We start from the raw sequence: 17,780 nt of genomic DNA on the forward strand, positions 1-17,780 counted from the left end.
ACTCCTGATGTTATGATGTCACTAACTTTTCCTCGAAACTACGTGATTGTTGGACTCGAGGTCAATTTCCTTTGACACAAATTTCTTTAATCTCGTCAATCCTTCTGGGCCAAAATGTGAACAAGTGAGACGAAAGACGAATCAAGGAACATGTTTTGCCGCTTCAATCAAAACTTAGCTTGAAATGTTTCAAATGCGGAGATAAGTCACTACCCAGTAATTATAGGCCGATTTCTCTCACTTCGAATATTGCCAAGGTGTTTGAGAAGATCATGAAGTCCAAACTTGTTGAATTTCTTGATATTCATGAAGTTCTTCTTCCTAGCCAGCATGGGTTCCGAGCACATTTTAGCACGGTTACCCAACTGATTGAGCATTTAGAACAGGTCATTGAGGGACTGGAAAGGCATGAGACAGTTGATGTAGTTTATCTCGACTTTGCCAAGGCCTTTGCCAAGGCCTTTGACAAGGTAGATCATGATCTTTTAGTTAATAGGCTCCATGAGATTGGGATCCAAGGCCAGATCCTCATTTGGTTAAGAAGTTTCATTTCTGGTAGGAAGCAATTGATTAAGTTTGAGGGATCCCTTAGTGACATACATGATGTCAAGTCGGGTGTTCCTCAGGGCTCCATTTTGGGTCCTCTCCTTTTCATCATCTTCATTGCTCCGCTTCAGAAGCTTGGTAGTAGTAATGTCAGTATCTCTTCTTATGCTGATGATACAAAATTGGTAGTTGGTAGGAATGGTCAGAATTCCGGTTTTCTGGTTGAGGTCCTAGACCAAATCTACTCTTGGGTTGCTGCGAGTAACATGGCATTGAATGGAATGAAATTTCGCTCCATGACCTTTGGGTCGACGCCATTAGACACTCCACTATTAGATGATGAAGGTAAGGACATTGAGCAGGTCTCATCCATGAAGGATCTAGGTGTAGTCCTCCAAAATAATGGAAATTTCGATGAGCAAATGCAGTTGAAAGTTGGTAAAGCTTTTCAAACATGTGGTTGGATATATCACTCGTATAAGTCCAGAGATAGTATCATGATGCTGACTCTCTACAAGTGTTCAGAGAAGGTACGAAAGGTATCTAGTACTGTATGTCGTCAAAAGCATTCATGAGCTTTGTCCCAATCCAGGATTTAGGATCAATTGTAGTGACAGTAGAGGCTTAACGTGCGTTTTGAGAGCACCTTCAAGCCCTCGAGAATCTAGGCTAGTTAAAACAATGAAGTCCAGCTCTCTTCTTTCTCGGGCTCCTTCATTGTTCTATTTTCCGCCTTCAAATATTCGTAAGGCGTATATAGGCGTTGATCCAGTAACACGATTTAAATCAGACTTGGACAAATTTTTGACTTAGCCAGATCAGCCAACTCTAATTGGTTGGTCGATCAAATAATATATATAAATAACAGATAAGTAAAATGAAAAAAAATCTCGTCTTGAACTGTTGGGATTCCAATCCCAGTAGCGGTAAGGAAGTCCGCAAAAAAGAAAAAAAAATGTTTTGTTGTCTAGTCAATTTCCATTGATTTGAATCAAAACCTCTACGACATCGGACGGTTGAAATGTAAAAAATGATGTCTTCATTTTGTCCAAATCAGTCGTTACTGCTAGCCAATAACGATGTTTAATGAAAAATACAGGTTAGAGTTCAGATCGCTTCAAATATATGGTCTCTCAAGGCTCACTATATATCTCGATAGAAAATGAATGAGCCAATTAGGACGAGACAACTAACTTATTCATTCTGTGCCCTTGCATATACGCTCGTACATGTACAGTACTGTACATGCTCTGAGGAGCAAACTTACCCTTGATGCAATTGTTGTTTGATTAAGCTGAAATCAGAAATACGCAATAACAGCGACTGAATAAAATATCTCACAAAAAAAGAAAATGCAATGCTTCTACTCAAATTGAAGTTGTTAAATTCAACCTTTGTGTCATCATCCATATTCCAGTGTTTTATTTTGTGACCATGTAGATTGCTAATGACCCCAAGTGCAATTATCAAGTGGCCCAATTGTGTTTGATTCCCTACAAAACGGGGCAATTAGATAGGTGAAAGGGGGACAATAACCTTCATGGATGAAATTCTCAATTGACGTTTGTAAAAAGATTTGGTTTCCTGATTGATCAAAAAGCTAAAAATCACTTGCTATTTCACGAAGGCAGATTTCATGCAGAAGTTTTCAGTTGTCAAATAATGGTGAGAAAATTCAGAAAGTCATCGATATTTTCGTTATTGCAGGTGTCAATTTTGTTATTTGTTTATTACATAGTATTAATATTGTATATCATAACGGGTCAGAAAGATAGTATGTTCAGAGAAAATTAAGTTTTGAACTATTTTGATCATTTTGGGGCCAAATAGCTTTTTCACGAAAATTAAACCACCTTTCATACGGTATTTTTCACTTATTACTTTTCTTTAAAAACTGGAAGATGAAAAAAAACCCAATTATCTCGTTTTTGTAATGCTTCCATTTCTTCTGAGTTCATCTATTCTGACCATCTTCTCAAAAATCTCCACCAAAATGTTTGAATAGACAAATAAATCAAAGCTTTATTTATACTTTATTCTTCTTATTATTATGTTCTTACCTCGGAGCTACACATCCTCGTCACTATTTTGTAGGAATGCGTGGCTTAGAGGCTTGCTTGGCTTGCTTCTGCACGGAGGCTGTGGGCCTTCATGTCAAGGTCTTGAATGACAATTGTCTCATGCTTGTCCAATTTATTGCAGCCCTTATGGCTAATTCCTCAACGGATTTCTGTAGGTTCTGATGAATCTAAAGAGCTCAAGACAAAAAACTTGATTCGACGTTCTAATGAGATGTTACTATTTATTTGGAGAACATGTTTTCATTTCCCTTTGTTTCTGGCACTCTATTTTCTTTTTTATAAGTTATTTTAACTACCTCAAAGGCATTTTGTTTTGTAATTCAAAATCTGACGTCGCCACTGTCATTGACAAAACAGTCTTCTTTCGAAAGGCTCAACCTTATCATGATAGCTTGATCAGGCAACGTCCCTTGTGGCACAAAAACAAAACAGTGCCATGTCATATCAATGATTATCTAATTAACGACAATCATATTAGAGAGAATTTCTGATTGCCTATTCATATTAGAGAGTGAATCATTTGGCCGAAAATCGAAGTCACTTTATTATTTTGAGAGTATGTTATATCGGGGCGTAGAGATATAGTCGTAGTAATCTATATCGTAGAGATGTGGATTGCCAACAGAAGCAAACATTTTTCTAATCCTCTAAACCTGTCACATTCTTGTTGCATAGATGAACTTGGCCAAGTTTGAGCCCAGAAATATGCTTGGGAACTCAACAGATATGTCCAAAGTTCTGCAGTAAACATTACATAACATTCGAATTTTCCGCCTGCTCATGGTCAGCTCCATAAGCTTTTGACAAGATAACTTCGAAACGAACCACTTTACAAGTAAATGATATAAAAATGTGCAGTCTTTAATTGAGGGGATCTTCATTCCTTACTATATTTCTCTCATTCGAAATGTGGCTCAGAGTTGCTTGACCAAGCGGGAGCTCGTTCACAGTCCATATTTCTAGAAGTTCGTGGCAAGCAAAAGCTTTGCAAAAAGGACGAAAAGAGGCATATGTGCATGCATATGACCTCTTGCTCTTATACAAGCGTATCATGACCCTTGATTCCAACTACAGTTACTTTCTTTGCATGAAGTTGAGAAAAAATGGGACTTGAAAAAAGTCTAGAAAGAGGGAAAAAGAAGCATAGCGAAGACATGGTGAGTTTACCTTTTCCTACTATCAAATCGCAACCAAGCATGAGTGTCTCTTCAAACAAATGTAGGCCTTTTTTGCTTTACCAATTTGAACCAATTTCATGAAAGAAAATGACGGGCATTCATTTTTTGTTCCGTGATCAGTTTTCAGACCAATTTTATAATTTCAAGTAATCAAAAATCAAATTTGGCCTATTGCAATCCTCTATTGCTTTACAAGCGACCCGAAAATTGCTTTGTTGATTTTCCTGAACGGAGCTTCAACAGCAGCGTTTGGCCTTGTTTACGTTACTTCATCAAAATAATACTCATGAAAAGAAAGTTCCTTTTCCCAATTGATTTTCCCCTACTTTTTCGCTTTTTTACTTTCCTATTCTTTTGGCTTTCACTTATTCTCTTAAGAGACACCCTAATGCCCTGACTTTTTCTACACGTAGAAAAAGCAAAATTAAAAAAACCGTTTTATTATTTGCCTTGGGCAAAAAGTAAAAAAGTGCTCCAAAGCTAACTTTGATCAAATATTACCAATCCAAATAATTTGCTTTGCTGAAAAGTGATGTTTTAAAATTGCCCTACACCGCACACAGGGTGAGTTAATCAATTCCGCTTGTTTCTACAATAGACTCCTTTGGCACTATGCATCGTCGAAAACCATGCTTGGGCTTGAATTTAGGGGTCAGTATCTACTAGGTAGCATACTTTGAATTCGTTTTTAATTCTCAGATGGTAATTGCATGCCTGAAGAACCATGTGGATGTGCGCAAAATATTTTCATTCAACATGGCGATTGACGCTCTGATTTTTCGATCCACGTGACTTCGGCTCACTGTTTCAGCTTTCCCAATAGAATTTTGGTTGTGCTTTAAGGAACTGAGTATACTTGAAACTGACTTGAAGATTATGCGAAACTGGATAATGTTTGAAATTTGGCTGAAGGGAAAAGAGTAAAGGTGGTATGGCTTCTGTTCGCTTGTCAGCGACTCTTAGCTCAGCCTTGTTCTCGGCAGGCCAGTTCTAATTAATAGTGCAATCACTTTGGCGTTTGCTCCTAAGACGTACGTTCATGTTGTTCCGCTCTTCAGCCCTCGTTGATTAATGGAGATCGTTTATAGTCCAATTTGTAGTCTTGGACTAGATATTATTCAGATATTGTGGGAAATGTGTAGGATTACTTGATTACAAACGTGCTTTAGGTGAATATGAATTGCAAATACAATTTAAGTGATGTTCACTCTTGAACTTGGTTGGAGGCATAAAACGTATCGTTGGCAGATATTAGACAATAAAAATGTGTTGATACATTCCTGCAAAAGTTCCTAACCCGACACGAGGTTCATTCCCTCTTGATTCTTATGACTTGTGGTCTTGAAAATTGCTATTACGCCATCGAAGGGGAATTGTTCATGTGCCGGCACCTAAGCAAGATTTCGTTTGTCCCAAGTGGAAGTTTGAGATTAATTATGGCAGGGCTGATGAGTCTCTTTCTCCGCCCCATGTTTGTTCGATCTTTTTAAAGAAAGTGCCTTAATTGAGGGCAATGCCCCAATTACATGTGGTTACGTAAATTAAAGCACAGAAAGTCTTATAGTTGTCGACACAGTTATGCTAAAACTGTTAAAATGGCAACATTCCAAAATTGTCAAATTTCAAAATGTCAGACAATCAAAGTAAAAGGATTCGCAATACGATTGTGTTAACCCATGGAGGTCTCAATTTAACTGGAGGTCTATCAAATTGTCGCCGTATACACCGGTAGGCTTTGATCTCATTAGGAAACGGGGCTAAAACAATGAGTTAGGCCTTACCTTGGAACGGTTTTCACCCTCCATCCTGTTTAAGAGGTTACTGCTCATCATTTCCAGTCAATATAGTCCAATTTTCACGTATACTATTGTTGTTTATATTTCAAAATGATTGACATTGGAATTCCAGGATCGTGTGGTGGTTGGCCCCTTTTTCGCTCTGTAGTTAATAAAACACGTCTGATTCACTTTCAAGGAGTGCTTGGATGTTTCTGGCAACCACTCACATCAAAAATACTTTGGAACTTTACACGATTTCTTGTCACTTGTAATTTTTATTCGAACTAGTAAAATTTCATGGTTCGTCCATCTTGTATCACCCGTTTACCTCAACTTAACTTGGACAGCTGAAAAACTTGAACAATAGGAAAAAAATCCTGGTAGACAAGAATTCCTCAAGCTACAGCTTAAAACTGGCCATGTTCCTCCCTTAAATTTCGAATGTTTAAGGCGAGGGATTTTGCCTGGCTTAGAGAGCGTGACCATGATTTTTTCAATTTCTGATCGGGAGGTTGAATTCAGTGGTTTCTAAAATTTCCGTTGTACTATTGGAGTACATTTGGCGGCGTCAAATATGTCGAGTGTAACGTCGTCCAAGGTTAACCCCATGACATTCGCAATTTCTTATCAACATTACTTTGTTAACCACTTGATCACTGACTACGCCGAAAAGGCAAGGCTCAACACTCTGACCCTAACTTCCTAACATCATTGTGTCGCCCTTAAGTTAATGGGCTAATTACTTTGCTTTGACTCATGACACCCAAAGAATGTTGTTGTTTTTTTGTAATCTAGCATGGCCATTTCTTTCTATTAGTTTGAGCCCCTTGATGAACTGACGGAGCAATTAAGCTCTCCAGCTTATATGTTATCGTTTAAAACCAATTGCGTCACGTGTTAAGCTCTTGGCGTGGCGAATCCCAGGTGATTTAGTTATTTTTAGAATGTCAAACACACATACGTTGATCATCCGCTTCAAAGTGACACCATTATTTGGGTGAATGTGCAAACCACCTCATTCTGTTGGAATGAAATAACGAGGGTCAGACCATTTTCGGAAAGTGTGGTGAAAACAGTCACGAACACGAATGATTAAATTTGGCCTCGTTCAATTTAGGAACAACTTTAATTCTACATAGGAGAATGTGTCCCAATTTCACATGTTATTCAATTTTGTCATTGTTAACATCGGGTTAATGAAAACCGTCATTTTGGATGTAGAATTCGGTTGGTTCCGATGGAAAATGATTCAAATAATGCTTTCAGAAATATCCCGAGAAGGTCTCTTGCAACAGAGAAAGTTGAGTTTTATTTGCAGAACGCTTGGACTATTTATCCAAATGAAAAGAACGAATAATAGTCCAGGACCAGAACCCGAGCGTCAAGTGAGCAGCTCAATATCCATCACGGTTTTCCCCATTACTAATGATCAGTATACGTAAGACACTCACTGTCAATTCAAGCCTTTCCTAGTATTTTTTTTCCGGATTGGGAATGACTGACAAGTAGAACAAGGAATCTGTCCACAATGAAGCTTCGATTTGTATCTGTCAGTGACACAATTTTGCGAACAATTGCTTTGTTGTGACTTGTGATGAATGAAATAGTGCTGCCATTTTTCACATTGGAGTACATAGCATGTGGGGTGCTGCAAACTAAGTTGCTCTATAAATCTGTTTTGAACAATGCTGAAGTGAGTTGGAGAGCCAATGATAAGCATGAGATAAATGGAAGTGTAAGAAATCTGAGCAAGAACGATGAAGCCCATTTTTCGATTTAAATTTCATCTGAGGTGAAAGTTCCGTCCGTCCGGCTCTGAGAGCGGCCGCACGAATCACATCATTAGCCTCATAAAGTAGCGAACTATGCCAACTCTCGTTCAATAACACGAAGAAAACGCAGGTTCAGGGATGCTCGTGATCTTAGGAATGAGCAATAAGGGTAAAGATGTTGGCGAAGTATTTCAATTGTTATTCCGTAAAAGAGGGCATTTACGAAAATTCTCATTTCAGGGACACAACGAATCATACGTATAAGAGGACGCCACGAGGACGCAGGGCCACTTCCCTCCACAGTCGTTTGGGATCAGAAGCTCATTCATCGATGAGCCGATTTCTGTGCTCTCCATTGAGAGGGGGAACGCTCTTGAGAGTTCCACAAGCATCGTCCACATCACCCCTCGCCTCTCTCACGTCATGGATCAGGGCTTCAGGCGAAGCAACACCTTGGCTGACTCCAATTCGAAACGTCTTGATACTTGCACAATTCTCTCCAAGCTTGTGGTTTTAAGTTTAACATGAGGTCGGCGTGCCTGGTGATCCTGGGTTCCTTGGTCTGCACTGGCTGCTTTGTGCTGTTCCCAATAATGCCCAGAGTTTTGAAAGTCACGGTCCCAAGGGAGACCAGTCTCAAAAGCTTCAATGGCAACGACTTGAACGATGGGGAGGAGGACGAGCCTGGCGGAGTTCGGGATGAGACCCGCTACTTTTATTACACGACGAAGCAAATCAGTTCACGTGAGGCAGGACAACAGAGTGAAGAAGGCCACGGAAGAGCAACACCAGGTTTAAATGCGTTGAAACATTTGACGCAGCAAGGAAATCTGCTGGGGATAGAGAAAGGTCAAAAATCGTTATCCTATTGGGCCGAATGTCTGAGATTCCGGGCAATTGGTGCTGATTTTCGAGGTCATCTGTCTTTCACGTTCGCCCCGACGCAAAAACACGAAATACTTGCACAACATAAGATTCGTGCGACATTCCTTTTGGGAACTTCTTTTAGTTTTGGATTTGACTTACAATTTTTCCCACTTTTCTACACAAGTATCATTTGAGCAATTATGAAACAGATGCTTTGGTGGCTATTGAGAGTGCATTGTCCCTTTATGCAAGCAATTCTGATAAAGAAATATTAAATCTATTTTCCATTCCAGCAAACACAGAACTGGATGTTAAAAGTCAATTGGTTAGCGATTTTTGGCCTGCTCTTTAAACTGGAATACTGAAAGCCGTCAAGAAATACACCATACCGCAAAGACGAGTCGTTCATCTGGACCTAAAAGGCGCAGCTCCTAATTTGAAATACCTACGTGAAGTTTTGCCCTTAATGAGAAAAGCCGGGGCCAACACTCTTTTAATTGAGTATGAGGACATGTTCCCCTATTGGGGTCCATTGGCCTCCACCACCTCCTCGTCTGCATACTCATCCGATCAAATCAGAACAATCATGGGAATGGCCAAAAACAATTCCTTACAGGTTATTCCACTCCTTCAGACTTTTGGACACATGGAACACATCTTGAAATTCCAGACCTTCTCGCATCTCCGCGAACATCAAAAATACCCCCAATCGATTTGTCCGTCCAAGAATGACTCACTCTCGCTAATTAAGACCATGATTGACCAAGTTATGGTTTTCCACCAAGGTTCGACCGACTACATACATATTGGTTGTGATGAGGTTGTTCACCTGGGGATCTGTCCCCATTGCAAGTCTGTCATGCGCAAGATGAACCACGTTCAGAAAGGCTTGGGAACCCCACGGAGGCTCTACTTAGAGCATGTGAAGGAAATTGCCACGTATGTCCAAGCCAAATATCAAATCAAGCCTCTCATTTGGGACGACATGATTCGCTCAATTCCAATGGCCGAGCTGAAAGCGTTTGGCCTTGGGGAGATGGTCGAACCCATGGTGTGGGTTTATGCGGAAGAAGTGCCGAAGTTTATCGATGTCTACACGTGGCGGAAATATGTTCGGGTGTTCAAGAACATATGGGTGGCTGGCTCATTCAAGGGGGCTTTCGGTGAACGCCTTCTGGTGCCGCCTCTGCGTCGACACAGTCAAAACTTGCAATCTTGGTTGGATGTCATCGGGAAGGAGCGTTCGTTTCTCAATTTCCGAGGCATCGTCCTAACCGGATGGTCTCGTTACGATCACTTTGCTTCCCTTTGCGAACTTCTACCCACCGCGATCCCCTCACTTGTCCTCGGTTTGGTCAAGATCTCTACTCCAGCCAACGGCCAGATTCAACTCAATATTGCCACCCGCCTCCTGGGCTGCCCATTTACCTATAAGTATTCAGATTCACAGTTCGATGAGACTAAACTCAATCACGATCTCAAGTCATGCCAATTCCCGGGCAGACAAGTTTTTGAGCCGGTGGTGAACCTCAACAGTTTGCATCAAGAGCTCGACAACTACTTGCGTCAAGTTTCGGCCAAAGGCTGGATCACCCCGTACCACAAAACTCATAACTACACCTCAACGTGGCGTTTGGCGGAGATTCGCCGGAAGTATCAATCATTGGACCGAGCATTGGAGAGTCTCCACGAAACACTGACTTCGGCTCTCTCTGAAATCTTTGACGAATCCATGGTGAGGGTGAATGACAGTTTGACAACTTGTCAAATACTTACTAGTCTGTCTTTCCGATGGGAGGAGAACTAAGCTGGAAAGAAGTGGCAAAGGTGGGAACATATTTAAGATGCTGATAACATTTGCATTCTTTTTTCGACAGGTCTCAGAATGGATGGAACAGAATGTGGAGTGGGAACGGAATCAGACTATGGAGAACTTGTCTGTCCTCGATTCGCTCAAAGCTCGAACAATTTGGGGGGATCGCCCTCACTAGCTTAGGAATCTCATGTACATTTGTGTCTGCCCTCATGAGTGACTAACTTCATTAATTTACAACATAATGCATATACAAAATTAACCACCCAGCAATATAATCCTGATGAATGATTTCCCTGCCTTACATGGGAGAAGTATTGACCACCATGTGTTCGTCCCTATGTTCCCAGTATTGACCAATGTCGTACCTTGTTCACAATACGTTTTATTCCAATATGGCGGAAAATACACTTCAACTTCCTTGATTCACCCTGACGAATGATTAGTGCTCGTTTTTAGTGGTGTCCAGGGATCAAGCTTGGTGATCTCTTTCCATGTTCTGTTAGGGGCGAGATATTGGGTTCTAAGAGGCTTGACCAGCCTTATCAATCCGTGAAAGCCTCACGCACCAGCGGCTTCTCTTCTTTTTATTCGTTCCTTTCCCTATCCAAGCAAGCCAAGAGTGGTGCCTCAAGTACGTACTATACAGTACTCGAATGGGTATGAGAGAAATCCGCTTTGCGAATTAAGGCTCAAGTTATGGTGAGGCCTGATAACACGCCAAAAGCGATCCCCTCCTTTCAATGGTCATTCAAGTGGTCAAGTTCAAAAGCATGCATTCATTTCCTACACAGAGCAAAGGTAAGGAAGCCCAAAGAGTTTGATGCGTGGAACACAATAAAGAATGGATTTACGATTCCCTGGTGTTTCTTATCGTGCTAGTTTCCACTCAGGACGAGCAACGCATCCAAACCTAACAACGGCGGGGATTTTCTTTGGAGCCACCACGTCCTCCATGAAAGAGCTACGCGAGATGAGCCAAGAAAGAGTGCGTTTATCTCTGGACCAAATCATCTTTTGAAAGTCTGGGCTTCGCTGATAAGGGCGCCCCTATCAACTCCTTCTCCTTAAACCGAATAGATAAGCATGACTTTCTACTCAGACTGGTACAAGTAATGTACGGTACTTCCCCCTATTAAAAGTAGTTTTCGCCTTCAGCCTCCATGGCAGCCAAACTTTTTATCCATGTCAACATACTACATTATCAGGATGATGGCATTTAATTTTGAACACTTTCGAACATCCCTGTCCAAAAGTGTCCAAAATAGGGAAGTCCAAAAGCAAGCAACTCAAAGCCTACAAAATGTTGCAAAAATGTGTCTATGTATTGATATTTTTAAATAAAACATCGCTCATTGATGATACTAGAATGATTCTGATTAATCAAAACCTTTGGCTACACTCCACAAGATTTAGTTTTTGCCACGTTGAAGATTCTGTTGAGATTGGCGAGGCTAATCAAGTTGGTACTTATGGAGTGACATCTCACTTTCTGATGAGATGCTCACGGGTTCTTGTTCCGGTTTTCTCGTCCTTGATGCGCTGCATCTTGGATCAGGGCATGTTCCCATCCTCTCTGAAGTTAGCTCATGTTGTTCCAATTTTGAAAGGCGGATTACATTTTCTAATAAAGGCTACACAAATGCCAAGACTACTAACTGCGATGTTCTCTATTAAAGACAAAGGGAGCAACGTTTGCTAAAAACAAATTCGTTGAAATTATCTCAAATTATGATATTAAATTACTATATTGGAATGTGTTTAGCAGACGCTTAATCATAACACCCTGAAAGTTGTGTTTTGTAATGAAATGCATCGGAAAACAACCTAACTATACTTTAAGTTATTGCAAAGACAAATGATTTACTCTTCCGATGGCATATAGATAAATGATATTCTCTCTTTCTCTGAAACATCTCTGCAAAAGCTTAAATTAGCAGAAACTGCCACTTACAACTTATTCAGGATGTAAAATTGCCAATCATCTATCCTTCAACGTGAAAAATGACACCAGCCAGTTATGTATTTGAGATATCAAACCGATACATCTGACAACTTCATTGATACATTTTTTCTCAATAACTATTCTCTAAGTACCAGATACTTTATCATTCAACATTGAAAGAAATTTGCTTCATTTCAAGATCAAAATTGATTAATCTTTCGATTGCTAATTATGGCATCATAAGCGCGAAGCATCTATTTGAAGTAAGTTTTAAGTTGAAATGTTCATTTTTAGCTTTTCATGCATATTTCTGAAAAACAAAACATTTAAAAAAAGTTTTGAAGTTCGAGAACGCATTTTAAGTATCTTTGTAATTGATTTAAGATATAACCGGGGTATGTGTTTGGTAAAATGCAACTTTTGAAGTGTAATATATGTTTATTATATTTTGATTAAATTTCAATTGCAAGCTCAACTAAGGATACTCAAAACATCCATCAATCACGTTTTAGAAAACTATGTTCTTATAGTTTTTAAGCGGATAATGTACTAATATGAGTTGCTTTTAAACTTTTTTTTCAAAAGTTGGTGTTTTTTTGTTTTGCGGGTATATGGAGGCCATCAGGCCTGGAGAGGAAATTTCTACAAACCCTCGCGAGAAGGCGTTCGAGCAATACATGTTGCCTCCTAATCAGATGCATGCCCGGTTTGTCAACTCTTCCTCCCCAATCAAGGAATCAAGGAGGAGGCAACGCAACGCTCAAACGTCTTCTAGCGAGGTTTCAAATAGCTTTCCTCTCCAGTCCTGACAGACTCCATGCTTTATTAAAGACAAACGCTAACCACACCCACAGACGGAGAACCCTTCTGATACAGACTACTATGACAATCGGAACAATAAACGTACGGTGTAACACCCAGCGAAGTGCAAAATATCGGTTGTAACGTCATGTCTGTGTAGCTATCTCTGTATATGGCACATCCCTGTGTATGATGAGGGGCTCAAAACTACAGCGAAGCCAGTTCACTCTTTGCCTGAAGCGATGATAAAGCCATTTTATCTTAAGTTCCACTTCTAGTTCCACATTCATCGCTGGGTGGATCACTCATCAGGGGCCTGGCTGGTTTCGATAAGGGATTCCAAAGAGTCTTTCAACACAATCTGATCTACTAGCAGGTTGTCACGTTGATCGAGAGTGACTCTAAAGCCTGCGGTAAGTGCATTGCTTTTGGGTTCCCTAATAGGGAACCATCAGAAAGGGCTGACAAAGAGCCTGTGTTACTTCAAAGATAACACTCATAAGGTAAAATCCGGGACTCTTTTTCGGGTCAGGAGATGTCTCATAATCTTTTCAAAATGACCGTATAGGATGAGGGTGTTGAGGATTTGGAATTATTTTTTTTGCTGGCTTCCTTACCGCTACCGGGATTGGAATCCCAGCAGTTCAAGACGAAAAGAGCGAATCAAATTCATCAAATTCTAAAGTAATTGAATAGCTGTTCTTTCCAATGAAAAATCCTAAGTGCTATTTTTCATGGTTGGCAAGGCGTGGTAGTGTAAGTGACAGCTGCAAGCAAAAACAATCGCCCAGTTATGGAACTTAGGGTACAGGAGATTTTCAAAGAAAAAATAATAAAAAAGTACAAAATATGGGAGAGATCCATCACCGACGTGTAAGATCAGGAAGTTCTTTCTGGATAGGTATAGAACATTCACTTACTCAAGCTTATCTCAAACGGATGCAGAGGGGTGGAGTAATGTTACTTTGTTTTGATAGAAGACGTGCTCACGGGGGCATATACTCGTACTTGTACGTTCACACACTAGTAGATATTCGCTGTACTATACCTTTATTCGGGCTAAAGTATTTATGGTCAATCTGAGCCGACATGGGACGCGAGGCAAGAACTGTTTCAAGCTGGCCTCTAATGGTGGTGTTATACTCAGATAAGGGAATAATATCATTCTGAGCCATCCTATTTACTTGCTCCTGCGGGTGGTAGTGAGAACCTTCTCTGGCCCCTCCCATGCGCGTACTAGATTGTGGCCTCTCTTCGTTCCTGTACGTACATATACTCAAAAAAAGAGAACTCCTATCATCATTGCCTGTTGGTCGACCTGACGTGGGGAATTATGCAAAACAAAAGCATGCAGACACACTGATAAGACCAAGGCTCATGATGACACGAACGAGCCAAGATTGTGAACGAATACACAAGCAAAATCTACTCTAGCTAAGCGAGGCATAAAATATAAAGATTGAGCCCATTCTCGTTTATCTTCGCGTGAGAAGGCGTAAAATTTCACCACTTAAGATTTCGGGATATCTAGTACGTTATTGGCTCAACTTTGAGGGCCCTTTCCAATGGTGCTTGGTACAGAAGCCAAGCCCCATTCGTGGCCCTATATTGTGTCTTTGAATGTGGATGACAACCACATCTGTGCTGGAAGCATATTGAGTAAGTGGATAAAAGAGGTTCAAATTCACATTGCATAGTGTCAGAGATATTTGAAGAGAAACCTGATTATTGTCATGATCTTGCAAATTGTCTGCCAATTTTATAAATGTTGTTGGGTATATTTCTTCCAAACTAAAAAAAAAACATCTTCGGGAACTTAAAATGATCTCAAATTTTGCAGACGAAGAATGGATCCTGACTGCTGCCCATTGCTTGGATGGAGCTGTCTCCGTGGAGGTCACTGCTGGAGCCCACAATCAAGCCGATTTCACCGAGTCCACCCAGGTCAGGATCACCTCAACGGATTTGACGGTTAATAGGGACTATGATGATGTAAACATCATTTCCGACACAGGTCTCATTCGATTGCCCGAAAAGCTGGACCTCAGTGGTATGTGACACTTAGGCCTCATTCAAGCCATCAAACAGTTGTGTCAGAAGACCCTTCCCCACTATTCATTAATTATTGACATTCCTTGGTTCTATTTAGGCCCTAATATCAAGGCTGTTGTCATGGCGTCTGCGGATCCTTTGGCCAACGAAATCGTCACGTCCGTTGGTTGGGGATTGACTGAAGACTTTGGCACTGTTTCAGCCACACTAAACCAAGTCGATGTTCCTGTCCTGGATTATGATGAATGTCTGGCTGCATGGGACAATATCTTGGATCCTAAGCAATTGTGTATCAATGCCGAAGGAGGCAAGGGAACTTGTGGGGTAAGGAAAATATACCATGTTTTGACACCTATCCTTGGATTCCTTTACTTGACATTGACTTGGTATTCAGGGCGATTCTGGTGGTCCCACCATGTTCAACAACCAACAAGTCGGAATCACTTCATTCGGAGGCTCATCGTGCGGGTCAGGAGAGCCCGCTGGTTTGGTTTCTGTTGCTCAATACAAAGACTGGATTTGCGCCAACACCGAAGGCCTTGACGATTGCTGATGATACTTATTAAACTTGCCTCAACCTCAAACGGCGGACCTCGAACCCAAAATGGGACATACCAAAATATATTGAAAAACTCTGTCAAATAATAATCCAATGAGATTGAAACTCGCAATAAAGATTTTAAAAATAAAAATTAAACTTGCTGAATTTAGCGCCGATATGTGATCAAACCTTATTTGCATGAAGATTTGATAATATTATTGTGATCAATTTAATATTTATGTTGATATCGTTTTGATCTAAGTAGTTTTATGACGAACAGTTTAGTTATAAATTCGTGTAAAGATGGTCTTTTAACTTATTATCAGTCAATGTAATATTCTAATGACCTCCTTCATGAGTCATAAATCAACCAACTACCATAACTTACAAACACTTTTTAAAAAACCATGGGTTCGTGAACAATTAATTTTATTTATGTAATCAACTTAAGATTAATACTTATATTTGTAGAGTTTGATCTCGTTTTATGAAAACCTCGAGGACGGAACATTGATTGGCTCCAAGTGGTTTTGAACTGGGTCATGCGCATTTTGGTAGGTGCCACAGTATCCGACCGTGTGTCAATTGATAGCCTGATCCAGACAGCAGTGATCCCCTCAATCAATCAATTGGCCGCTCAATGTACCCTTGCGGAAACTCGGAACGTAATGAGGAATGAATTTAGAGGTTTATTGATTCCATTTTTTTCTTACCGCAAGCAGTAAAAAAAGCGACATGCAAATTTGGACCGAAACGAGTTTATTGCATTTAATAGCAATACACGGAGCAAAAAGCGACGTCGATTTAACTAGATGATGATACGTGAATAACCGAAATTTGCCAAGTAGGCAAGTATGAATATTTTGAATGGATTTGAATTCGCTTTTTTTGCACCGGCGATAAGAAACGAATGGAAATCACTAAACCTCTAAATTCATCCCTCATTTTGGTTGATATTCCTGGAATTTCTGAACGCCTTTGTTTTCTTTAGGACTCGGGGGAAACCCGTTCTGCAGGCAAAATCGACCTCGTTCTCCCTTGTCCACAAAAATACCTAAAGAGGTGCTTCATTCCCCGAGTTGTTCGGACCTGGAACAATGTGCCTCATGAATTGGGGGTGGAGATGTGCCATCAAAAGTTCAAAATGGAAATTCAAGCAAACATCTCGGTCTCGATTTGCTGTTTATTTTTTCCCTGACAAGATAATTTAAGTAAAAAAGTGGAATGAGGCACTTAAAAGATAAATACATACATACAAAAAAATGTACATTTTCCAAATTGCAATCAACCAATATCATTATATTCTAATGACCTCTTTAATGGATTAGGAATGAACCAACCATCATAACTTACAAAACACTTTTAGAAACTATGAAAATGAAACTAATGTAAAATTCATCCTTACAAATCTTTACAGACAAAATGAATGATTGATGAAGTTAAAAAATACCTGTCAACAAAAAAAATAATGCGTTTTCTTGTTTGTTATAAATTGCAGTAGTTACTAATAAAGTGGATAGGATAGAACAAGATATCTCAAATTGTATTAATTTGAAATTTTGTGGGAAAAATGTGTTTTCTATATAACGTATATCCTTTCAAAGACTTTTTCTACGCTTTTATTTCATTAGGTCTTGAATTCGTTCTTGAAAATTAGGGTGGTTATTTCCTCCTGAAAGCTTTACAAAATGAAACTAAAGATGTGAGCAAGCTATATCAAATACCTTGAAGAGTGTTTAATAATACTTCCAGCGGATTTTTGCCCCAAATAAAAGAGTAAAGAACTTTTTGAAGGTTGATTAGCATTATCTTTTTTAGGAAACAGCACGCTTTAACTTTCAATTTCCATTCCATTCCATTCCTGTTTTGGAGCTCGCTGAGAACAGTCGCATTTTTTGTTGCTGTTCTTATCTCCAAGGAATTTCGAACCAAGGTGTGACTTCCTTTGTTGCTCCTTGGTTGCTGTGCACGTGTAGTGTTCGTAGTGTTTGTGTGTGGGTGAATGAATGGGAATTGCCATTCATTCACTCAATTAGGTTTTTCACGGCTCTTTGGTAAGACGTACTTACTTCAAAACCTAATAAGTTTATTGCTCATTTATGCTTATGTTTAGCTTTAGCAGTTTCCCTCTGATTTAGTAGTGTAGTATTTCTAGTTCCAAATCGTTACGTGTAGTTCCTTAGTTTGATTGTATTGGCCCTTTACAGTTAGAATTTATTGTTCATTAGTGTATTGATTTCATTTTGTGTTAGACCAGTTTATTGAGTTTATTTCTGTGTTCTTGTATTTTTTTTCCTAGTTTACATATGTTTTTGATTCCTTGCTTTTCTCTGTCCTTTACTTCTTGTTTACTATCTCCATCTTAGATTTGTATGTTTAGTTTGATGTGAAGTAGTTCATTCCTAT

The 17,780-nt window shown here is 39.8% G+C and overlaps 2 protein-coding genes across 4 annotated transcripts in view; both read left to right on the forward strand.

The window, feature by feature from the left end:
* The window catches only part of LOC131881258 (hexosaminidase D-like), a 19,412-nt gene extending 8,013 nt beyond the window's left edge, over window positions 1-11,399 (forward strand). Inside the window, exons 2-5 of one of the 3 annotated variants that reach the window (XM_059228076.1) lie at window positions 7,596-8,147; window positions 8,591-9,957; window positions 10,100-10,836; window positions 10,918-11,399. In XM_059228076.1, coding sequence (XP_059084059.1) covers window positions 7,880-8,147; window positions 8,591-9,957; window positions 10,100-10,213 — 1,749 coding nt within the window. In that variant the 5' untranslated portion in view covers window positions 7,596-7,879 and the 3' untranslated portion in view covers window positions 10,214-10,836; window positions 10,918-11,399. Of the gene's footprint in view, window positions 1-7,595; window positions 8,205-8,590; window positions 9,958-10,099 lie in introns of all 3 variants that reach the window. The other 2 variants (XM_059228074.1, XM_059228075.1) reach the window with 2 other exon arrangements.
* Window positions 11,400-14,207: 2,808 nt separating this feature from the next.
* Window positions 14,208-15,517, forward strand: LOC131881264 (chymotrypsin BII-like). The gene is made up of 4 exons (XM_059228084.1): window positions 14,208-14,440; window positions 14,622-14,831; window positions 14,931-15,157; window positions 15,228-15,517. Exons 1-4 carry the CDS (start codon window positions 14,347-14,349, stop codon window positions 15,384-15,386), a joined length of 690 nt encoding a protein of 229 aa, XP_059084067.1. The 5' UTR covers window positions 14,208-14,346; the 3' UTR covers window positions 15,387-15,517.
* Window positions 15,518-17,780: the final 2,263 nt, after the last annotated feature.

The sequence above is a fragment of the Tigriopus californicus genome, chromosome 5 (genome assembly GCF_007210705.1).
Source record: "Tigriopus californicus strain San Diego chromosome 5, Tcal_SD_v2.1, whole genome shotgun sequence".
Lineage (NCBI taxonomy): Eukaryota > Metazoa > Arthropoda > Copepoda > Harpacticoida > Harpacticidae > Tigriopus > Tigriopus californicus.

What these genes read in the sequence shown, in the direction of transcription:
- LOC131881264 (XM_059228084.1), top strand. Translation starts at nt 14,347, where the DNA reads ATGGTGCTTGGTACAGAAGCCAAGCCCCATTCGTGGCCCTATATTGTG. An exon ending in CTGTGCTGGAAGCATATTGA is followed by an intron (nt 14,441 to 14,621) that starts GTAAGTGGATAA and finishes CAAATTTTGCAG; the next exon opens with ACGAAGAATGGATCCTGACT. An exon ending in GAGGCAAGGGAACTTGTGGG is followed by an intron (nt 15,158 to 15,227) that starts GTAAGGAAAATA and finishes CTTGGTATTCAG; the next exon opens with GGCGATTCTGGTGGTCCCAC.